The sequence below is a fragment of the Balaenoptera musculus genome, chromosome 1, assembly GCF_009873245.2.
Source record: "Balaenoptera musculus isolate JJ_BM4_2016_0621 chromosome 1, mBalMus1.pri.v3, whole genome shotgun sequence".
Taxonomy (NCBI): domain Eukaryota; kingdom Metazoa; phylum Chordata; class Mammalia; order Artiodactyla; family Balaenopteridae; genus Balaenoptera; species Balaenoptera musculus.
The window spans coordinates 134,395,117-134,418,814 of NC_045785.1; the positions used below are offsets into that span (position 1 = coordinate 134,395,117).

At 45.8% G+C, this 23,698-nt stretch overlaps 1 protein-coding gene across 3 annotated transcripts in view; it reads left to right on the forward strand.

The window, feature by feature from the left end:
- Positions 1-907: 907 nt before the first annotated feature.
- The window catches only part of TOR3A (torsin family 3 member A), a 28,468-nt gene continuing 5,677 nt past the window's right edge, over positions 908-23,698 (forward strand). For all 3 annotated transcript variants that reach the window (XM_036846115.1, XM_036846132.1, XM_036846123.1), the window contains exons 1-4: positions 908-1,380; positions 2,520-2,633; positions 3,214-3,479; positions 5,104-5,282. In XM_036846115.1, coding sequence (XP_036702010.1) covers positions 945-1,380; positions 2,520-2,633; positions 3,214-3,479; positions 5,104-5,282 — 995 coding nt within the window. In that variant the 5' untranslated portion in view covers positions 908-944. The remainder of the gene's footprint in view (positions 1,381-2,519; positions 2,634-3,213; positions 3,480-5,103; positions 5,283-23,698) is intronic.

The following is a 23,698-nucleotide window of genomic DNA, read 5'->3' on the forward strand; positions in this document are numbered from 1 at the left end:
TGAGTGTTATCTAAGAGACTGGAATGAACATATGAATCAATTTGGCTGTGACAGATCTGGTGCTAGGATTCACCTTATTGTATGGGGAGGCCAGCCTCAAAGCCACTGAGCCTATGAAATTAGTCAAGTCCCATGATTTCGAGACAGCAGTTTCTTCCTAGGACAAGATGGCTCTTAGGCCAGTGGCTTCAATAACTCAGGTGATTTTGAAAAATGCATTAAGCTCTTCCAAAATCTAGCGACCTTGTTACCTGCTCAGGTTATGAGAACAGAGTCCCAGGAAAGAGGCTCGTAGGTCTTTTGCCAGTGGTGTCTGAGAAGCTGCTCACAGTCACAAGCATTTGAAAGTTGCAAACTTAAAGCCAAGAAAGTGCACCCAGTACTCGGCCTAACTTGTTTTTAATGGGCTATGATAACATTGATATGAGACCTCGTGATTTTCCCATGGCTCTGGGAGTTTCCAAAACCCAAATATCTCCAGACTGGAGCCCACCAGCTTCCTCTTGCTTTTGGTGGACTCCAGCTGTGGAAACCTGCTGATTATTTGCTGCTCTGTTTCAGTTCCCTTTGTAGAGGAGCCACGCCCAGGGCTGACTGCCCTGGCCAACTCAAGCTCCTGGGTGAGATGGTTGCCCGGTTTCGTCTAACAGGTTGGCAAAAAGTTGATCTGCAGACACGGGACAGGGCACAAGTGGGTGCCCGTGTTAAGTAGGCCTCAGATGGGCCACCAGAGCTGCCCGAAAGTATCTGGGTGATTACTGACAGTGGCCATCTTAAGGCCTGACTTCAACTTCTTTGCAACCACAATCACCCAGAAGAGACTGCTTGCTGCCTGGCAGCGAGTCCCCGGTGGGTGGGCGGCGCCTGCAAGCGGCCTCGGGACGCCCTCCGGAACACCATCCGGGTTTCGGTTCCCGGCCAGCGTCTGGCTCGCCCTGGGTCACATGGGAGGCGAGCTCTGCCCGCCTGCGGTTCCCGTGGCAACGCCAATCCCCGGCCAATCCGGGCCTCGGAAGTGCCGGCGCCCGCCTGCCCGCCCACTGTGGGCTGGAAAGGGCCGTGGAGGGCGGGCGGCGGAGGGACCGGCTGCCGACCTGGCCATGCTTCGCGGCCTGCGGAGTCCGCTCTGGCCCCTGCTGCTGCTCCTGCTCCTGCTCCTGCTGCTGCCGCCCCCGGGCACGTGGGGACACGGCAGCCGCGCGAGGCCGAGGGAGGGGGCCGAGGAGGCGGGCTCGGCCGGGTCCTGTCCGGCCTTCCAGGGCCTGCGGGAGCGGCTGAGGGCGGCCGGCGCCCTCTGCAGACGCTACTGGGCTCTCTTCAGCTGCCGCGTGTGGCCCGACGGCTGTAGGCAGGATGAGGAGGCGCCGGCGCGGCCCCTGGGTAAGACCCGCCGGCTCAGGAGGGCGGGAGCGCGCGGGCTGGATGCGCGAGGCACGATGGAGTCCGGGCACGGAGGTCAGAGCCTCGCGCCTGCCCTGGGCCATTGTGATCGGGGTCACCAGGCGGGCGCCTTAGCCGCCGGCTTTGCTATTCCGCCCAGCCTTTGGGCCAGGCGGAGGGCAGGGAGCCTCTGCGGGACCAGGAAGGCCCGTCACTGCCCTCGTTCCCAGCCCTGGCGCAGCGCCTTTGTGCGTACGAGTGGGCCTGGCTGCGCTCCCCCCCGTCGCCCGTTCTTGACTCCTCCAGACGGCTCACACTTCCTTGCTGTCTCCGAACCTGCCCTGGCATTATTCCAAGGAGCTGCTCTTGCCCACCTTCTTGATGGCTTTAAGGAAAGTCCCCGGTTGGATACACCCCCAAGTACCTTCTCCTTCCCCTTTGCTGCTTCTGGCGGCGGAGGCTGGGCTATGAGTCCACCGGACCTGAGTTCTGATTTATTCTCTGTCACTGACAAATTGTGAGGCAGGGTTGTCACGTCACCGTCGTGGACCCTAGTGATTTCTAAGGCTCCTTGCAGTCGATGTCGTTAATTCTAGGTCCTGTAATAGTACTGTAATGGTAATGCTGCAATGGTGCTAGAAACATCTTCCATTTAAATCGAGAGTTCTAAATTCCAGTGAATGGTTTTTGTTTCGTTTTTGCTAATGCTGGGCATATTCAAATTGACATTTGATAAAAGAATTGAGATACTTGGGGTTGGCCGTGATCAGATGATTCTGCAATCCAAAGCAAGTAGAAAGAATGATAATCACCAGTTACTGTGCGTCTCCCTCCTAGGCTCCAAACTCCTTGCAGGCAGGGCCTGGGTTTCTTACACGTCTGGCACAAATGCTTAAGGCTTATTTGTTGAGTAAACTGAGCTTTTGCTGCAGCTGGAGCTGCATCTGTATATAGCAAGGCCATCTACTTCCTCATAGCCGGAGGTGCCCACTTGTGCCCATTCCCTAGTGCGGCACAAGGAAGGCCCAGGGCAGAGCAGCGGGGAGTGGCTCTGGAGAGAGGACGGGAGAAGGGATGCAGTGCTCAGCTCTCCCTGGGGCCTGGGCTCCGTCCCTGTCTCACAGCTCCTCCTTTTCCAGGCTGGAGCCTTCCCCTGTTGGGCCAGCAGTACCTGGATATCCTGACCACCTGGTACTGCAGCTTCCAGGACTGTTGTGACAGTGGGGACTGCAGGATCATCAATAACTTCACAGGTTGGACCTTACATGGCCCTAAGGCCCAGGAATCTGTGGGGAGGGGAGGCAATTTAGGAAAATGCTAGGGTGAAGGGACCCAACCTCAGCCTGCGCACAGCTGGCAGCACACCCTCCCTGTGTCCACCACGGCTCCTGATCGAAACCCTGCAACCTCATGGCTGAGAGGAAGGAAGGCCTTGGAGGAGGGCTTTGCACACATTAGCTGCCTTCAGTAGGTGTTTGCTGAGTTGAATTAGAATGAATAAAATGAGGGTGTCTCCATAAAGTATTTAGGGGGTCCTGAAACTTCTGGGTGGGAGCAACTTCCTCCTCTGGATAGGATTCTGCCAACCCTTCTGGGGTGTCTTCAGGGCCTTCAGAAAGGGTCAAGTCAACCTTGATTTCTCAAACTCTTCAGAAAATAGCCCTGAATCTCTTCCGCTGCAAGGTCTGCCCAGTGGCTTCTTGTCCTGAGACCACCAAACAGGATGGCTCCCACCTCATAGACGTTCAGAGGTGCTCAGTCTCTCGGCTGTCGCCGAGCCTGGTGGGGACGCGCCTGTGCGCACCTCTCAGCATGGCTCTTTCCTGGCCCTAGGCCTAGAGGCGGACCTGCGCGTGCGCCTGCACGGCCAGCACCTGGCCCGGGAGCTGGTCCTGACAGCAGCCAGGGGCTACTTGGAGCTGCCCCGGCCAGACAAGGCCCTGGCTCTGTCGTTCCACGGCTGGTCTGGCACAGGCAAGAACTTCGTGGCGCGGATGCTGGCGGAGAACCTGTACCGGGACGGGCTGAGGAGCGACTGTGTCAAGGTGTTCATCGCCACGTTGCACTTCCCTCACCACAAGTATGTGGACCTGTACCAGGTGAGGCCGGCTGTGCCGGGGAGCTGGGCCAGCAGGGCTGGGTCCGGCTGAGGCTCCGGCAGCTGAGGCGCAGGCCCCTGTGCTGGGAGGGGGGCTGAAGCCAGCCCTGGGTGTGGCGGTTGGAGGACGGGGCCGCCGTTGGCGAGGGAACCTGTAACCCACAGAGGCATCCACTGCACACAGATGAGGCCCTGAACACGTGGAGGAAAGAGTGATGTCCCGAACACTATTCGTGCCAAGCTGTCGCCCTCCCGGCCATACAGGAGAGGCCAGACACTGAGCTTAACCAGACACTTCGTGTGTTAAATTTTTCTGTCACGGAAATAGTGGAAGTGCCTCAGGAAGTGTGGAACAGAGAAAGCAAAAACTTTATCATAATCTCCCCACACGGACACCACCACAGTTGGCATTTTGGTGTACTTCCTTCAGGCCATTCCCCTGCGCTCTTTTATGTCACTGTAATTATATTGGACAGAAAGTTGCATATCCCACTGTTTTTTTAAACAGGCTTATCGTAAGTAATTTTTCCATGTCTTCCCAAAACTACTCATTATATGTCAACAAGTGGAGGGCAGAAAGTGTCTCTGCTGCTCTGCTATTTTGGGTTTCATTCATTCAGACATGTTAGCCATACGATGACCAAACCCCACTGCAGCATGACAGAGGTGACTGTGTCTACCTTTGGCTTTTAGTTCCAATATTTGGAGTGTGTTAACCTGGGAAGATTATGTAAGCCTTTGAGGACAGATTGCCTGGCAGTTTCAGTGCGGCCCGGGAGGGCAGGGGTAGGCTAACGTGTTCTAAGGGCAGGCAGCTGGTCAGCCGGGCCTTCCCAGAAAGAACTGGCTGGCTTTGCAGTAAAACAGCTGTGAATCTCAGCTTCCCCACTGTGAAAACCGACGTGTGCACTCTCTCTCTCATACCCTGCCCATCCTCTCACACACACTCTGGGGAGACAGGGGGCTGAAGTCAGAATCCAGGAAGGCTAGAGGTGGATGGTGAGTGTGGGCTCTGCTAAAACACCCAACCCTGGGGCAGGAGCTGGCCCTGTTCTCCTGAACCCTGTAGAGCAGCATCTTTTCACTAGAGCACTTACTATCCTGCCTGGGGTGGGGAACCCCAGTTTTGAGTTGGCTGGGTCCCAGACAGGTCCTCCCCTGGGTTCTTCCCTGAGAGCCCAGCCTGGTGCCAGTGGATGCTCTGCTTGTGGGAATTCAAGACGGCACCTGTGGGCATTCGAGCCTATCTCTGCCTGTCACCCCCGTGTGAGAGCCTGACTCCTATCCTTGGGGAGGGTGAGTTAGGGTTAGTTCTGGGAGGGAACCTCATCCTGAAGGGGAGGGAGCATGGCTGGGGCCATTTCCCAAGGACCCTCTCCCTTTCCCCAGGCTGGCTCCACCTAGTTGGCTTTCAAACCTCAGGGCACAGGAGAATCACCTGGGAAGCTCATTAGAGGCAGATGCCCTAGCTCCACCCCCAGAGGTTTGGATTGGTGGTTCTGCGGTGGAACCCAGCTCCAGGTGATCCATTGCAGGTGCCCTGGGGAAACCAGTGCCTCACCAGGGCCCTCGGGGCTAGAAGGTGCCTCCCACTGCACCTCAGCAGCTCCCTGTATTCTGTGCAGGAGCAGCTGGCAAGCCAGATCAGGAAGACGCAGGAGCACTGCCACCAGACCCTGTTCATTTTAGATGAGGCTGAGAAGCTGCACCCAGGACTGCTGGAGGCCCTCAGGCCACACCTGGAACGCCAGGCCCCCGAGAACCCGAGGGCCAAGTCCCCGAGAACCATCTTTCTTTTTCTCAGGTGAGGTCTGGGGAACAAAAGTCAGGAGGACTGGGTGAGGAGAGGAAGAACCCTGTCCAGGCGCTGTGTGTGCCAGGCCTGGGAGCTGTTACTTGGCCTGTAAGCCGGCGGTGGAGGGCTTCCACGCTGTCCTAGGCTGCCCACTCTTTTCCAAAAGGGAGACCAACACAAACTCCGGGAGAGAAAACAGAAGCCCAGCTGACTGGGTGGCAGCAGGGACGGGGAGCCTTAGGTCTCCCTGCTTCTGCCTTGATTCTGCCAAGCACTTCTGAAGGACTCTGACATCCCCTCCCCCAGCACAGGCCAGCTAACTAACTCCCAGGACCAGCCTGGGGAGGACAAGCTGTCCCTCATCTGACCTCCTCCATGGTTCTCTTAGGATGGGGAGGCTCCCCTCAGACACCCCAGTTAGTACATAGCCTCCTGAGGGAAGGACACTGGGAGTCCCCTCTTAGAAGGACATTAAGTGTTCTTTTTTAATTGAGGTATAATTGACATATTAGTTTCAGGTGGACAGCGTGATTAGCTATTTGTTTATATTGTGAGGTGATCACAATAAGTCTAGTTAACATCTGTCACCATACTAGTTACAAAACCTTTTTGTTCTTGTGATGAGAACTTTTAATATGTACTCTCTTAGCAACTTCCAAATATGCACTACAGTATTATTTACTAAAGCCACCATGTTGTACATTACATCCCCATGACTTATTTATTACTTGAAGTTCGTACAGTATTTGTCTTATTTGTCTTTCTCTGTCTGACCTATTTCACTCAGCATAATGCCTTCAAGGTCCATCCATGTTGTTGCAAATAGCAAGATTTCCTTCTTTTTTATGGCTGAATAATATTCCATTATATATATATGTATGTATATGTATACACACACACACACACACACATTTTTTTCTATATCCATTCATCTGTTGATGGACACAGGTTATTTCTTACCTTGGCTATTGTGAATAATGCTGCAGTGAACATGGGAGTGCAGATATCTTCTCAAGTTAGTGTTTTCATTATCTTTGGATAAATGCCCAGAAGTGGAATTGCTGGATCATATGGTAGTTGTATTTTTAATTTTTTGAGGAACCTCCATACTGTTTTCCGTAGTGGTTGCACCAATTTATATTCCCACCAACGATACACAAGTGTTCCCTTTTCTCCACAGCCTTACCAACACTGGTTATTTCTTGTCTTTTTAATGATAGCGATTCTAAGAGGTATGAGGTGGTATCTCATACCTGTTATGATTTGCGTAATATCCCCCGTGATTAGTGATGTTGAGCACCTTTTTGTCTACCTGTTGGCCACTTGTATGTCTTCTTTGGAAAAATGTCAATTCAGATCTGCCCATTTTTTAATTGGATTTTTTTTGCTATTGAGTTGTATGAGTTCTTTATATATTTTGGATACTAACCCCTTATCAGATATATGATTTGCAAATATTTTCTCCCATTCAGTAGGTTGCTGTTTTGTTTTGTTTTATTATTTATTTATTTATTTGGCCACGCCGGGTCTTAGTTGTGCCACACAGGATCTTCGTTGCTGCGTGCGGGATCTTTAGGTGTGGCATGCGGGCTCTTTTACTTGCAGCACGTGGCCTGTTAGTTGCAGCATGTGGGATCTAGTTCCCTGACCAGGGATCAAACCTGGGCCCCCTACATTGGGAGCGCAGAGTCTTAACCACTGGACCTCAGTGAAGTCCCTGCCTTTTTGTTTTGTTGATGGTTTCCTTTGCTGTGCAGGAGCTTTTTGGTTTGATGTAGTCCCACTTGTTTATTTTTGTTGCCTTAGCTTTTGGTGTCAAATCCAAAAAATATTTGCTAAGACCAATGTCAAGTAACTTACTGCCTATGTTTTCTGTTAGGAATTTCATGGTTTCAGGTCTTAAGTTCGAGTCTTTAATCCATTTTTAAAATTTTTTTATTTTCTATTGGAGTATAGTTGATTAACAATGTTGTGTTAGTTGCAGGTGTACAGCAAAGTGATTCAGTTATACATATACATGTATCTATTCTTTTTCAAATTCTTTTCCCTTTAGGTTATTACAGAATATTGAGCATAGCACCTTGTGCTATACAATAGGTCCTTGTTGGTTATCCATTTTAAATATAGTAGTGTGTATATATCAATCCCAAACTCCCAGTTTATCCCTCCCCCCCACCTTTCTCCTTTGGTAACCATAAGTTTATTTTCTAAGTTTGTGAATCTGTTTCTGGTTTGTAATAAGTTCATTTGCATCATTTTTTTTTTAGACTCCACATATAAGTGATATCATATGATATTTGTCTTTCTCTGTCTGACTTACTTCACTTAGTATTATAATCTCCAGATCCATCCATTATTTCATTCTTTAATGGATGAGTAATATTCCACTGTATATATGTACCACATCTTCTTTATCCGTTCCTCTGTTAATGGACATTTAGGTGCATGGGTTTATCTCTGGGCTTTCTATCCTGTTCCATTGATCTATATTTGTTTTTGTGCCAGTACCATACTGTTTTGATGCCTGTAGCTTTGTAGTATACTCTGAAGGCAGGGAGCCTGATTCCTCCAGCTCTGTTATTCTTTCTTAAGATTGCTTTAGCTATTTGGGGTCTTCTGTGTCTCCATACAAATTATAAAATTTTTTGTTCTATTTCTGTGAAAAAAATGCCATTGGTACAATAACTTGATAGGGATTGCATTGAATCTGTAGATTGCCGTGGGTAGTATAGTCATTTTGACAGTATTGATCCTTCTAATATAAGAACATGGTATATCTTTACATCTGTTTGTGTCATCTTTGATTTCTTTATCAGCGTCTTACAGTTTTTGGAGTACAGGTCTTTTGGCTCCTTAAGTAGGTTTATTCCTAGGTATTTTATTCTTTTTGATGCAATGGTAAATGGGATTGTTTCTTTAATTTCCCTTTCTGATCTTTTGTTGTTAGTGTATAGAAATGCAACAGATTTCTGTGTATTAATTTTGTATCCTGTCACTTTACCAAATTCATTGATGAGCTCTAGTAGTTTTCTGGTAGCGTCTTTAGGATTTTCTGTGTATTGTATCATGTAATCTGCAAACAGTGATGGTTTTACTTCTTTTCCAATTTGAATTCCTTTTCTTTTTATATCTTTTTCTTCTCTGATTGCCATGGTTAGGACTTCCAAAACTTATGTTGAATAAAAGTGGCAAAAATGAGGGGGCTTCCCTGGTGGTGCAGTGGTTAAGAATCTGCCTGACAATGCAGGGGACACGGGTTCGAGCCCTGGTCTGGGAAGATCCCATATGCCGCGGAGCAACTAAGCCCATGCGCCACAACTACTGAGCCTGCACTCTAGAGCCCGCGAGCCACAACTGCTGAGCCCATGTGCCACAGCTACTGAAGCCCGTGCACCTAGAGCCCGTGCTCCACAACAAGACAAGCCACCGCAATGAGAAGACCGCACACTGCAACGAAGAGTAGACCCCGTGTTATCTATACATATTAGTGTATATATGTCAATCTCAATCTCCCAATTCATCCCACCCCCCCACCCCCCCCACCGCTTTCCCCCCTTGGTGTCTGTACGTTTGTTCTCTACTTCTGTGTCTCTGTTTCTGCCTTGCAAACCGGTTCATCTGTACCATTTTTCTAGATTCCATATATATGCATTAATATATGATATTTGTTTTTCTCTTTCTGACTTACTTCACTCTGTATGACAGTCTCTAGGTCCATCCACATCTCTATAAATGACCCAATTTCGTTCCTTTTTATGGCTGAGTAATATTCCACTGTATATATGTACCACATCTTCTTTATCCATTCATCTGCTGATGGGCATTTAGGTTGCTTCCATGACCTGGCTATTGTAAATAGTGCTGCAATGAACATTGGGGTGCATGTGTCTTTTTGAATTATGGTTTTCTCTGGGTATATGCCCAGTAGTGGGATTGCTGGGTCATATGGTAATTCTATTTTTAGTTTTTTAAGGAACCTCCATACTGTTCTCCATAGTGGCTGTATCAATTTACATTCCCACCAGCAGTGCAAGAGGGTTCCTTTTCTCCACACCCTCTCCAGCATTTGTTGTTTGTAGCTTTTCTGATGATGCCCATTCTAACTGGTGTGAGGTGATACCTCATTGTAGTTTTGATTTGCATTTCTCTAATAATTAGTGCTGTTGAGCAGCTTTTCATGTGCCTCTTGGCCATCTGTATGTCTTCTTTGGAAAAATGTCTATTTAGGTCTTCTGCCCATTTTTGGATTTTTTGTTTTTTTAATATTGAGCTGCATGAGCTGTTTATATATTTTGGAGATTAATCCTTTGTCTGCTGATTCGTGTGCAAATATTTTCTCCCATCCTGAGGGTTGCCTTTTCGTCTTGTTTATGGTTTCCTTTGCTGTGCAAAAGCTTTGAAGTTTCATTAGGTCCCATTTGTTTATTTTTGTTTTTATTTCCATTACTCTAGGAGGTGGGTCAAAAAAGATCTTGCTGTGAGTTATGTCAAAGAGTGTTATTCCTATGTTGTCCTCTAAGAGTTTTATGGAGTCCGGTCTTACATTTAGGTCTTTAATCCATTTTGAGTTTATTTTTTTGTATGGTGTTAGGGAGTGTTCTAATTTCATTCTTTTACATGTACCTGTCCAGTTTTCCCAGCACCACTTATTGAAGAGACTGTGTTTTCTCCATTGTATATCCTTGCCTCCTTTGTCATAGATTAGTGGACCATAGGTGCGTGGGTTTATCTCTGGGCTTTCTGTCCTGTTCCATTGATCTATATTTGTTTTTGTGCCAGTATCATATTGTCTTGATTACTGTAGCTTCGTCGTATAGTCTGAAGTCAGAGTTTGATTCCTCCAGCTCCGTTTTTTTTCCTCAAGATTGCTTTGACTATTTGGGGTCTTTTGTGTCTCCATGCAAATTTTAAGACATTTTGTTCTAGTTCTGTAAAAAATGCCATTGGTAATTTGATAGGGATTGCATTGAATCTGTAGATTGTTTTGGGTAAGATAGTCATTTTCACAATATTGAGTCTTCCAATCCAAGAACATGATATATTTTTCCACCTGTTTGTGTCATCTTTGATTTCTTTCATCAGTGTCTTATAGTTTTCTGAGGACAGGTCTTTTACCTCCTTAGGTTGGTTTATTCCTAGGTATTTTATTCTTTTTGTTGCAGTGTTGAATGGGACTGTTTCCTTAATTTCTCTTTCTGATCTTTCTTTGTTAGTGTATAGGTGTGCAAGCTATTTCTGTGCATTTTGTATCCTTCAACTTTACCAAATTCATTGATTAGCTCTAGTAGTTTTCTGGTGGCATCTTTAGGATTATCTATGTATAGTATCATGTCATCTGCAAACAGTGACAGTTTTGCTTCTTCTTTTCCAGTTTGGATTCCTTTTATTTCTTTTTCTTCTCTGATTGCTGTGGCTAGGACTTCCAAAACTATGTTGAATAATAGTGGCAAGAGTGGACAATCTTGTCTTTTTCCTGATAATAGAGGAAATGCTTTCAGTTTTTCACCTAAGAATGATGTTTGCCTTGGGTTTGTCGTATATGGCCTCTATTATGTTGAGGTAAGTTCCCTCTATGCCCACTTTCTGGAGAGTTTTTATCATAAATGGGTGTTGAATTTTGTCAAAAGCTTTTTCTGCTCTATTGAGATGATCATACGGCTTTTATTCTTCAATTTGTTAATATGGTTAAATCCCACTTGATCATGGTGTAGGATCCTTTTAATGTGTTGTTGGATTCCGTTTGCTAGTATTTTGTTGAGGATTTTTGCATCTATATTCATCAGTGATATTGGTCTGTAATTTTCTTTTTTTGTAGTATCTTTGTCTGGTTTTGGTATCAGGATGACGGTGGCCTCGTAGAATGAGTTTGGGACTGTTCCTTCCTCTGCAATTTTTGGAAGAGTTTGAGAAGGATGGGTGTTAGGTCTTTTCTAAATGTTTGATAGAAATCACCTGTGAAGCCATCTGGTCCTGGACTTCTGTTTGTTGGAAGATTTTTAATCTCAGTTTCAATTTCATTACTTGTGATTGGTCTGTTCATATTTTCTATTTCTTCCTGGTTCAGTCTTGGAAGGTTATAACTTTCTAAGAATTTGTCCATTTCTTCCAGGTTGTCCACTTTATTGGCATAGAGTTGCTTGTAGTAGTCTCTTAGGATGCTTTGTATTTCTGCGGTGTCCATTGTAACGTCTCCTTTTTCATTTCTAATTTTATTGATTTGAGTCCTCTCCCTCTTTTTCTTGGAGTCTGGTTAAAGGTTTATCAATTTTGTTTATCTTCTCAAAGAACCAGCTTTTAGTTTTATTGATCTTTGCTATTCCTTTCATTTATTGTTTCTATTTCATTTATTTCTGCTCCGATATTTATGATTTCTTTCCTTCTACTAACTTTGGGTTTTGTTTGTTCTTCTTTCTCTAGGTCCTTTAGGTGTAAGGTTAGATTGTTTATTTGAGATTTTTCTTATTTCTTGAGGTAGGCTTGTATTGCTGTAAACTTCCCTCTTAGAACTGCTTTTGCTGCATCCATAGGTTTTGGATCATTGTGTTTTCATTGTCATTTGTCTCTAGGTATTTTTTTATTTCCTCTTTGATTTGTTCAGTGATCTCTTGGTTATTTAGTAACGTATTGTTTAGCCTCCATGTGTTTCTGTTTTTTACGTTTTTTTCCCTGTAATTTATTTGTAATCTCATAGCGTTATGATCAAAAAAGACACTTGATATGATTTTAATTTTCTTAAATTTACTGAGGCTTGATTTGTGACCCAAGACATGATCCAGGAGAATGTTCCATGTGCACTTGAGAAAAAAGTGTAATCTGCTGTTTTCTGATGGAATGTCCTATAAATATCAATTAAATCTCTCTGGTCTGTTGTGCCATTTAAAGCTTGTGTTTCCTTATTAATTTTCTGTCTGGATGATCTGTCCATTGGTGTAAGTGAGGCATTAAACTCCCCCATTATTATTGTGTTACTGTCGATTTCTTCTTTTATAGCTGTCAGCAGTTGCCTTATGTATTGAGGTGCTCCTATGTTGGGTGCATATATATTTATAATTGTTCTATCTTCTTGCATTGATCCCTTGATCATTATGTAGTGTCCTTCCTTGTCTTCCTTGTAACATTATTTTAAAGTCATTTTATTTGATATGAGTATTGCTACTCCTTTCTTTAGATTTCCATTTGCATGGAATATCTTTTTCCATCCCCTCACTTTCAGTCTGTATGTGTCCCTAGGTCTGAAGTAGGTGTCTTGTAGACAGCATATATATGGGTCTTGTTTTTGTATCCATTCAGTGAGCCTGTGTGTTTTGGTTGGAATATTTAATCCATTCACATTTAAGGTAATTATCAATATGTATGTTCCTATGACCATTTTCTTAATTGTTTTGGGTTTGTTTTTGTAGGTCCTTTCCTTCTCTTGTGTTTCCCACTTCGAGAAGTTTCTCTAGCATTTGTTGTAGAGCTGGTTTGGAGGTGCTGAATTCTCTTAGCTTTTGCTTGTCTGTAAAACTTCTGATTTCTCCATTGAATCTGATTGAGATCCTTGCTGGGTAGAGTAATCTTGGTTGTAGGTTCTTCCCTTTCATCACTTTAAATATATCGTGCCACTCCCTTCTGGCTTGTAGAGTTTCTGCTGAGGAGTCAGCTGTTAACCTTATGGGAGTTCCCTTGTACGTTATTTGTCGTTTTTCCCTTGTTGCTTTTAATAATTTTTCTTTGTCTTTAATTTTTGTCAATTTGATTACTATGTATCTCGGCGTGTTTCTCCTTGGGTTTATCCTGCCTGGGACTCTCTGTGTTCCTGGACTTGGTTTACTGTTTGCTTTCCCATGTTAGGGAAGTTTTCGACTATAATCTCTTCAAATATTTTCTCTGGTCCTTTCTCTCTCTTCTCCTTCTGGGATCCCTATAATGCGAATGTTGTTGCATTTAATGTTCTCCCAGAGGTCTCTTAGGCTGTCTTCATTTCTTTTCATTCTTTTTCTTTCTTCTGTTCCACAGCAGTGATTTCCACTATTCTGTCTTCCAGGTGACTTATCTGTTCTTCTGCCTCAGGTATTCTGCTGTTGATTCCTTCTAGTGTATTTTTCATTTCAGTTATTGTATTGTTCATCTCTGTTTGTTTGTTCTTTAATTCTTCTAGGTCTTTGTTAAACATATCTTGCATCTTTTCGATCTTTGCCTCCATTCTTTTTCCAAAGTCCTGGATCATCTTCACTATCATTATTCTGAATTGTTTTTCTGGAAGGTTGCCTATCTCCACTTCATTTAGTTGTTTTTCTGGGGTTTTATCTTGTTCCTTCTTCTGGTACATAGTCCTCTGCCTTTTCATTTTGTCTGTCTTTCTGTGAATGTGGTTTTCGTTCTACAGGCTGCAGGATTGTAGTTCTTCTTGCCTCTGCTGTGTGCTGTCTGGTAGATGAGGCTATCTAAGAGGCTTGTGCAAGCTTCCTGATGGGAGGGACCGGTGATGGGTAGAGCTGGGTGTTGCTCTCGTGGGCAGAGCTCAGCAAAAGTTTAATCTGTGTGCTGATGGGTGGGGCTGAGTTCCCTCCCTGTTGGTTGTTTGGGCCGAGGCAACCCAGCACTGGAGCCTATGGCCTCTTTGGTGGGGCTAATGGTGGACTCTTTGGTGGACTCCAAGGAGTACTTCCCAGAACTTCTGCTGCCAATGTCCTTGTCCCTGCGGTGAGCCACAGCCGGCCCCCGCCTCTGCAGGAGACCCTCCAGCACGCAGGTATGTCTGGTTCAATTTCCTATGGGGTCACTGCTCCTTCCCCTGCATCCTGATGTGCACACTGCTTTGTGTGTGCCCTCCAAGAATGGAGTCTCTGTTTCCCCCAGTCCTTTGAAACTCCTGCAATCAAATCTTGCTAGCTTTGAAAGTCTGATTCTCTGGGAATTCCTCCTCCTGTTGCCGGACCCCCAGGTTGAAAAGCGTGACGTGGGGCTCAGAACCTTCACTCCAGTGAGTGGACTTCTGTGGTATAATTGTTCTCCCGTTTGTGAGTCACCCACCCAGCGGTTAAGGGATTTGATTTTATCGTGATTGCACCCCTCCTACCGTCTCATTGCGCCTTCTTCTTTGTCTTTGCATATGGGATATCTTTTTTGGTGAGTTCCAGTGTCTTCCTGTTGATGATTGTTCAGCATTTAGTTGTGATTCTGGTGCTCTTGCAAGAGGGAGTGAGCGCACGTCCTACTCTGCCATCTCTGAGATGATCATATGGTTTTTATAATTCAATTTCTTGAAGAATTTTTTGATTTGCAGATATTGAAAAATCCTTGCATACCTGGGATAAATCCCACTTGATCATGGTATATGATCCTCTTAACATACAGTTGGGTTCGGTTTACTAGTATTTTGTTGAGGATTTTTGTGTCTATGTTCAACAGTGATATTGGCCTGTAATTTTCTTCTTTTGTGGTATCTTTGTCTGGTTTTGCTATCAGAGTGATGGGGCCTCAGAATGAATTTAGGAGTGTTCCTTCCTCTGCAATTCTTTTGGAATAGTTTCAGAAAGATAGGTGTTAACTCTTCTCTAAATGTTTGATAGAATCGTCTGTGAAGCCATCTGGTTTTGGACTTTTGTTGGGAGTTTTTTAATCACAGTTTCAATTTCAGTACTTGTGATTGGTCTGTTCATATTTTCTGTTTCTTACTGGGTCAGTCTTGGGAAATTGTACCTTTCTAAGAATTTGTCTATTTCTTCTAGGTTGTCCATTTTATTGGTATATAGTTATTTGTAGTAGTTTCTTATGATCCTTTGTATTTCTGTGTTGTCTGTTGTAACTTCTCTTTTTCATTTCTAATTTCATTGATTTGAGCCCTCTCCCTTTTTTTCTTGATGAGTCTAGCTAAAGGTTTATCAACTTTGTTTATCTTTTCAAAGAACCAGCTTTTAGTTTCATTGATCTTTTCTATTTTCTTCGTCTTTATTTCATTTACTTCTGCTCTGATCTTTATGATTTATTTTGTTCTACTAACTTTGGGTTTTGTTCTTCTTTCTCTAGTGCTTTAGGAATAAAGTTAGGTTGTTTGAGATTTTTCTTGTTTCCTGAGGTAAGATAGTATTGCTATAAACTTCCCTCTTAGAACTGCTTTTTCTGCATCCCCTAGGTTTTGGATCATCGTGCTTTAATTTTCATTTTTCTCTAGGTATTTTTTTATTTCCTCTTTGATTTCTTCAGTGATCCACTGGTTGCTTAGTAGCATACTGTTTGGCCTCCACGTGTTTGTGTTTTTAGTTTTTTTCTTGTAGTTGAGTTCTAATCTCAGTGTTGTGGTTGGAAAAGATGCTTGATATTATTTCAGTTTTCTTAAATTTACCGAGGGTTGCTTTGTGGCCCAGCATGTGATCCTGGAGAATGTTCCATGTGCACTTGAGAAAAATGTTTATTCTGCTGCTTTTGGATGGATTGCTCTATAAATATCGAGTAAGTCCATCTGGTCTAATGTATCACTTAAGGCCTATGTTTCTTTATTGATCTTCTGTCTGGATGATCTGTCCATTGATGAAAATGGGGTGTTAGAGTCCCCCACTCTTCTTGTGTTACTGTCAGTTTCTCCTCTTATGGCTCTTAGTATTTGCTTTATATATTGAGGGGCTCCTATGTTAGTTGCATATATATTTATAATTGTTGTATCTTCTTCTTGGATTGATCCCTTGATCATTATGCAGTGTCCTTCCTTGTCTCTTGTAACATTCTTTATTTTAAAATCTATTTTATCTGATATGAGTATTGCTCCTCCAGCTTTCTTTTGATTTACATTTGCATGAAATACCTTTTTCCATCCCGTCACTTTCAGTCTGCATGTGTCTCTAGGTCTGAAGTGGGTCTCTTATAGACAGCGTATATACAGGTCTTGTTTTTGTATCCATTCAGCCAGTCTGTGTCCTTTGGTTGGAGCATTTAATCCATTTACATTTAAGGTAATCTTTTTTAATAAATTTATTTATTTTTTATTTATTTTTGGCTATGTTGGGTTTTCGTTGCTGTGTTCAGGCTTTCTCTAGCTGCGGCGAGTGGGGGCTACTCTTCATTGCGGTGCACAGGCTTCTCATTGTGGTGGCTTCTCTTGTTGTGGAGCACAGGCTCTAGGCGCACAGGCTTCAGTAGTTGTAGCACGTGGACTCCGTAGTTGTGGCTCACAGGCTCTAGAGCGCAGGCTCAGCAGTTGTGGCACACAGGCTTAGTTGCTCCATGGCGTGTGGGATCTTCCCAGACCAGGGTTCGAACCCATGTCCCCTGCATTGGCAGGCGGATTCTTAACCACTTCGCCACCAGGGAAGTACTATGGTAATTATTGATATGTATGTTCTTATTGCCATTTTGTTAATTGTTCTGGATTCGTTTTGTAGGTCTTTTTTCTTTCCTTTCCTCTTTTGTTCTCTTCTCTTGTGATTTGATGACTAACATTAGTGTTGTTTTTGGATTCCTTTTTCTTTTGTGTGTGTATGTATTGTAGATTTTCAGTTTGCGGTTACCATGAGGTTTTGATATAACAGTCTGTATATAAACAAGATTGTTTTAAGTTGCTGGTCTTTTAATTTCAAATGCATTTCCAATATCCTGCATTTGTACTCACCTTTTCTCATGATCGCTGGTTTCGATATCATATTTGTGTGTGGGTGATTTCCTACCTTTACTGTATGTTCGCTTTCACCAGTCAGCTTTTCCATTCATAATTTTCTTGTTTCTAGTTGTGGCCTTTTCTTTTCTGCCCAGAGAAGCCGCGGAGCTGGTCTGGTGGTGCTGAATTCTCTTAGCTTTTGCTCGTCTGTAAAACTTTTGATTTCTCTATTGAATCTGAATGAGAGCCTTGCTGGGTAGAGTATTCTTGGTTTTAGGTTCTTCCCTTTCTTCACTTTAAATATATCATGCTACTCCCTTCTGGCCTGCAGAGTTTCTGCTGAGAAATCAGCTGATAACCTTATGGGAATTCCCTCATGTGTCATTTGTTGCTTTTAGTAATTTTTCTTTGTCTTTAATTTTTGTCAGTTTGATTACTATGTGTTTCAGCACGTTCCTCCTTGCACTTATCCTGCCTGGGACTCTCTGTGCTTCCTGGACTTGGGTGACTGTTTTCTTTCCCATGTTAGGGAATTTTTCAACTATTATCTCTTCAAATATTTTCTCAGGTCCTCTCTCTCTCTCTCTTCTCCTTCTGGGACTCCTATAATGCGAATGTTGTTGCATTTAATGTTGTCCCAGAGGTCTCCTAGACTGTCCTCTTTTCTTTTCATTCTTTTTTCTTTATTCTGTTCCACGGCAGTGATTCCTACCATTCTGTCTTCCAGCTCACTTATCTGTTCTTCTGCCTCAGTTATTCTGCTATTGATTCCTTCTAGTGTATTTTCTATTTCAGTTATTGTATTGTTCATCTCTGTCTGCTTATTCTTTAGTTCTTCTAGGTCTTTGTTAAACATTTATCTTCTAGATCTGTGCTTCCATTCTTTTTCCGAGATCTTGGATCATCTTTACTGTCATTACTCTGAATTCTTTTTCAGGTAGATTGCCTATCTCCACTTCATTTAGTTGTTCTTCTGGGGTTTTATCTTGTTTCTTCATCTGGGACACATTCCTCTGCCTTTTCATTTTGTATAACTTTCTGTGATTGCAGTTGAGCTGGGTCTTGTCCCTCTGGTGGGCAGGGCCATGTCAAGGGGTGTGTTTAGCAGGTAGCTGTATGCTCAGGAAGACTTTAAGCACCCTGTCTGCTGAGGGGTGTGGCTGTGTTCCTGCCCTGTTCGGCCTGAGGTCCCAGCACTGGAGCCTGAAGGCTGTTGTGGGTCCAGGTCTTGGTGAGAAAATAGCAGCCTCCAGCAGGGCTCATGCCAATGAGCACTCCCCAGAACTACCGCCACCATTGTCTTTGTCTCCACAATGAGCCACAGCTGCCCCCTGCCTCCACAGGAGAGCCTCCAGTACCAGCAAGTAGGTCTTGTCTAGGCTCTTATGAGGTCACTGCTTTTTTCCCTGGGTCCTGGTGCACACGAGACGTTGTGTGCACCCTCCAAGAGTGGAGTTTCTGTTTCCCCTAGTCCTGTGAAATTCCTGTGCTCACACCCCACTGGCCTTCAAAGCCAGATTCTCTTGGGGCTCTTCCTCCTGTTGCCAGACCCCCAGGTTGGGGAGCCTAACGTCAGGCTCAGAACTTTCACTCCTGTGGGAGAACTTCTGTGATAGAATTATTTTCTAGTTTGTGGGTTGCCCACCCAGCGGGTATGGGATTTGATTTTATTGCAATTATGCCCCTCCTACCGTCTCATTGTGGCTTCTTCTTCGTCTTTGGTTGTAGGATATCTTGTTTGGTCGGTTCCAGCATTTTTTTGTGGTCGAGTTCATTCTTTTGCACGTAGCTTCCTGGTACCATTTATTGAAGAGACTGTCCTTTCCCCATTGCATATTCGTAGCTCCTCTGTTGTAAATTAATTAACCATATATGTGTGGATTTATTTCCAGGCTCTATTCTGTTCCATTTATCTGTGTGTGTGTTTATATGCCAATACCACACTGCTTTGATTGCTAAAGCTTTGTAATATAGTTGGAAATGTACACACTAGGAGTTCCCTCTTACTGTGTGCCACAGGCTCTAGAAATGGCTTGCAAAAAGTTAATTTTGAAATCAAGCTGTCCAATCCTATCTTTTTATGGCAGCTCCAACAGAAAGTCCTGCCCAAGGTCTGTTAGCAGTCAAGTTTGGGTCCCTGTTGGCCCAACTTGAATGCTTCACATGCAGCTTCTTGCACTCAGTGGAAGCCAAAGCACTCCTCCCCACGGTCACCCACCTCCCGCAGGCCAGTACATGCTTGCTAGGGGATTTCCCCCAGCTTTAGGGTACACCCTTGTGGGGAGAAGTAAGGGATCTGGTTTTTCATCCAGGCTTGGTGTGTGTGAAGGAGTGAGCTGTGGAGGGCAGATCTTGTTTCATTGTGGACCCACAAGACAAGGTGGAACTGGTTTAAACTGTTGCTGGGTTGGGATTTTGGTGTGTTAGTGGCAAGTCCTTCCTGGTCTATAAGTAAGGCTGACAGGACACTACAGTGCATTGCAAAGCAGGGCCTTTGGGAGCCCCCAAAGGTGATTTTAAGAGAAAAGTAGAGAAAGCTTTTCTAATATGACTTGAGTGATCAGAATTAGGAGGCAACGACAGTAAACTCTGTGATACTACTTATCACCTTCTGAGGTAGCCCAGAAGTGCAGATCTCTTCCTGTTGCAGTGAATTAGGTAGGGGCTCCAAAATGCAGAGGAGGCGAAATAAGGAATCACCTTGGTTCCCCAAGGCTTCTCCACCCAAGCCCTGGCAGGGGGTCGGGGCAGGGGACCCCTGGAACCATTCCTGCAGGCAGAGTCCTTCCCTCAGAACGGAAGGAAGCCTAGTGCCCAGCTACCTCAGGACGCCCTTTCTATTGCAGGGATCCTTTGACTTCGCGCGTGGCTTCTTTCCCCCTCCACTGCCTGGTTCCTTCCTCCCTCCTACCAGGCCAAGCCCACTTCTGCCTTGTGGCTGTGGCCGACCTTTCCCCAGCTTGGCTCGAGGTGCCAGGGCACTGACTTCCCCACCAGTTCTCAGCTTGGAAAACTTCACCCTTGCTGTTGCCAGGATTTCCTAATGCGACCCAGGTGACCCTGCTATCTCTAGGCAAATGTTTGCGTTTGTAGTATTTTGGTCATCGACCCGCTGGCAGTGCCCCTGTCCCCCCACCTGCCCTTTCCCCCTAGTGACCCAGCGTCTGTGCACTGTCTGAGGCCACGGGGTCCTGATGAGCAGACATTGGCAGAGTGGAGGCAGGGCCAGGAAGAGAGCCACTGCGGACAAGCTGCCCTGTGGGCCTAGTGTGGCAGGGGATGCAGAGGCTGCACTGGCCCTGAAGGAGCCTTTGAGCCCCTAGGGAGGAGGATGCACACTGGTGAGAGAGAGGCGAGGACATGGCTTCCAGTTCCAGTGGCCCTGGTGTGGGCCCGGCCTGTGAGAGCCAGTGGTCCCCAACAGGCCTGGGTGGACTGAATGGAGCCCGTGGGCCAGCCAGGCTGTCAGTGCGGTGCAGCACCTCGCACCCCTGCCTCGGGCAGCCAGAAAGCAGCACCTCTAAACCCCAAGGTTTCCAGCTAGTCTAGTGATAGGTGGGGGAAGATGGTGTCTCTGGACTTGATTTCTACGATAACCTTACCTGTGTGGTGAGGACTCTTATATTTGAAAGAAAAGCACAGCTGATTCAAATTGATGGTGTAAACAAATCACTAGTGTAAGGCCAGTTGTTTAATCCTGAAAAAAATCCTAAACCTGCTATTCGAAGTGAAGTGCTAGCGGCTTTGCTGGCCCCCCTGCAAAGTGGTGGTGTCAGATGGCAGAAAGGAGGAGGTGGCAGCTGAAGCAGGGGGTGGAGTGGGGAGCGGGGCTGTGGCTAGAGTTGTTGCCCCAGCACTCAGCCAGTCCTTCATCTGGGCCTGAGGAATTTGGGGGCCCTGGCCAAGTACCAGAAAACTAACATTGACTGCTTTTGCCCATTTCTACCAAGTACAGAAGGCTCTGGGAATGGAGTCACAGGGCAGGACAGGCACAGTGGAACTCTGGGGATGAGAGCTACTGGCCTCTTCCGTTGAAGCTGTAAAGTGAAGAGGGTAATTAATGCCTGTTCTCTTTGGGCTGCTGTCAGGAAAAGAATGGATAGAAAGGGCTTTGAAAAATGAAAAGAACTATACAAATGTCAGTTATTCATGGAATCAAAGGCCTTGTACCCCAGCACATAGCAGGTGCTCACAGAAGTGTCTATTTGTTGACTGACCATTGAATCCAAGGTGACCTAAGGAGGGCTTCTTAAGTTGTCTGCTTCAAGTCTCTCATTTTACAAATTAGGAAACTAAGGTTCAGAGAGATTATGATTGAGTCAAGTTTGTATCTGTTCTTCAGGGAAGACTTAGCAGTTAAGGCTGGGTTTTGTTATCACAGTTCTGGAGGGGCCTTTGAGTCTCCTTCCTCTGTGGTGAGATTTCATGTCGTCCTGTCCCAGAGCCAGGGGAGAGAGTTCATCTCTAGAGGTGCCTTCTGTCCCTTGATCCCTTAAGACCTCCCAGTCAGCAGGCAACCTGGGAGGATGTGCAAGGGAATTGAAGTGTTCCGGGAAGGCAACATCTGTTTAAAGGTGTAATTGTTGGTGCCTGAGGAGCTGAAGACTAGGGGTGGGGTTGGAATAGAAAAGGGGCCCAGGTTATGTATTGGTGGGTGAGATAAAGCCTGTAACGTGGAGGAAGAAGAGAGACATCGGCTGTGGGAGAAGGGGAGAAATTCAGAAGGGAGGTGGAGACAGATAGTGTAGACAAACATGCAGGGATGTCCATTTATTCAATAAACATTTAATAAATATTGAGTGCCTGATAGGTGCTAGGCACTGGGTAACCACAAAGAGGCTAAGCTTATGCTCTCAAGAAACTTAGTCTCAGGTGGCTTTCTGGGTAGAAATGGGGAAGGCACTGGAGTCTGTGCCCCTGGGGCTGAGGAAGTGAATCCTGTTCCTCTCCCTTTCACCCTGGATGCTTGTCCTGCAGCCCATGGAAAGGTAAACCCTCCTTTGCCTCCTGTGAGGAATGCAGGATTGGGCAATCCCTTGGCAGTGGGCAGATCTTGCCTCAGACAGACAACCTGCCTGGCAGGCCTTCCTGCAGGAGGAGGAGTAGGGCCACAGCTTCAGGAAGTAGAAGAGTGTCGTCATAAGCAGCTTCCCCAGCTGCAGATGTCAGGGGAAGTCTGGCTGAGCAGCTGAACTTGAGCAGGGAGCCCCCAGGCTCTCTAGCTGGGGGCTCATGGCCTCAGGTAAAATCTAGCCGTGAGGGGCACACTGGCCCCTACAAGAAGGAAGATTGGATCACTTGGCAGGAAAGGATGCCTGCCCCAGCCTCTCTCTCCTTGCCTGTCCATGGAGGCAGGCAGGGAGAGAACCACCCAGCTCCTCCTCTGTGTCCCAAGCCTGGCCCCTAGGATACACTCAAATGCTAAATGAGAAGACAAATGAGCTAACATACCTGAGTGTCTGTCAGAGCTTGATGAGAACAGAATGGAAATACTGGATCCCCACCCCTTCACTTGCCACCTGTCTCCCTGTTTCCTTCACTCATTATATTCCCTCACTCTGCTGGGCCTGAGGAAAAAGCAGGGCAGAGCTCGGTTTGTTTAAGGAGCTGGCAGAAGGCCTGGGAGGGGAGATGAGTGCAGTGGGGTGGAGAGAAGTATATCAATCAGGGGTGGGGAGGACGACGTGCTGCCAGTCCCAGCCTCCACTTCCTCCTTCCCAGCTCTAAGATTTCTTCTCCCCTTCATCTCTCACTCCTCTTTCCTGTATTTTAGACCCACAATTCCAGTTGCCCAATGAAATCACAACCCCTGGCGAGGTCACAGGCAAGTGCACAACACTCAAACGTGTGTAAATCCAAGCTGGCATCTCCACCCTTCTCCTATATTCCACTTTCGCTGAGGGGGCTGCAGGCCACTCAAGGCAGACACTTGATTTCTTTGTTGACCTCCTTTCTCTCACTTCTCACATCCATCACTTACAAGGTCCTGTCAATTGTGCCTCCTACACTAATTCTAAACCCTTCTCCATTCCCTACATCACCTCTAAACATGGACTACTGCAAAAAGCTCCCTGACTAGCTTTCTCTTCAATCCAACCACTGTGGCCCAAGAATGATTTTCTTTCTTAGGAAGTAAAGTTGATCAGACTACCCTACTACCGTATACTCTCAAGTTCAAAACCCTTCAACAACAGCTCTCCATGGCCCATAAGCTAAAATCCAAGTGCATGGCTCACAAAGACCTCACGCCAGGCTCAGCCTACCTTTCATGCCTATGCTCCTCCAGCCTCTCCAAGCTACTTGCAGCCCCTGAACCCCACAAGCCCTCTGTCGTGCCTGGACACGTGCCCTTCCCTGCCTTGTGTCTGATGATCACTACTCAGTCTACATTTGCCCAGAATTCTCTTCTTCCCTCTGAAGTCTTCTCCCTGGGCCCTAGTTGCTCCTACATTAGCCCTTGCCACACTGTCCTGGAATCACACACACATGTGCCTCTCCTTCCACACAGAAGTCAAGGGAAAAATCTACATCATACCATCTTTGTGCACTCTGCACCTAGTACCGTCTCAGTGTTTGTCACAAGCGAGTGAGGCAGGGAGAATGGGTGACAAAGCAGGAGGGTGTGTTGCGATAAGATTTCCTGGAGGAGGGGAGGCCCAGGCCCCTCAGCCTCCATTCTTCCAGTCACCAATGCAATGGCTTCGGTGGTCAGCTTATTCATTTGGAAGCCAAATATAAAAATAATGAAATCTAAGACATGACACCATAAAACTCCTTGAAGAGAACATAGGCAAAACATTTTCTGACATAAATTGTGGCAATATTTTCTTGGATCGGTCTCCCAAGGCAAAAG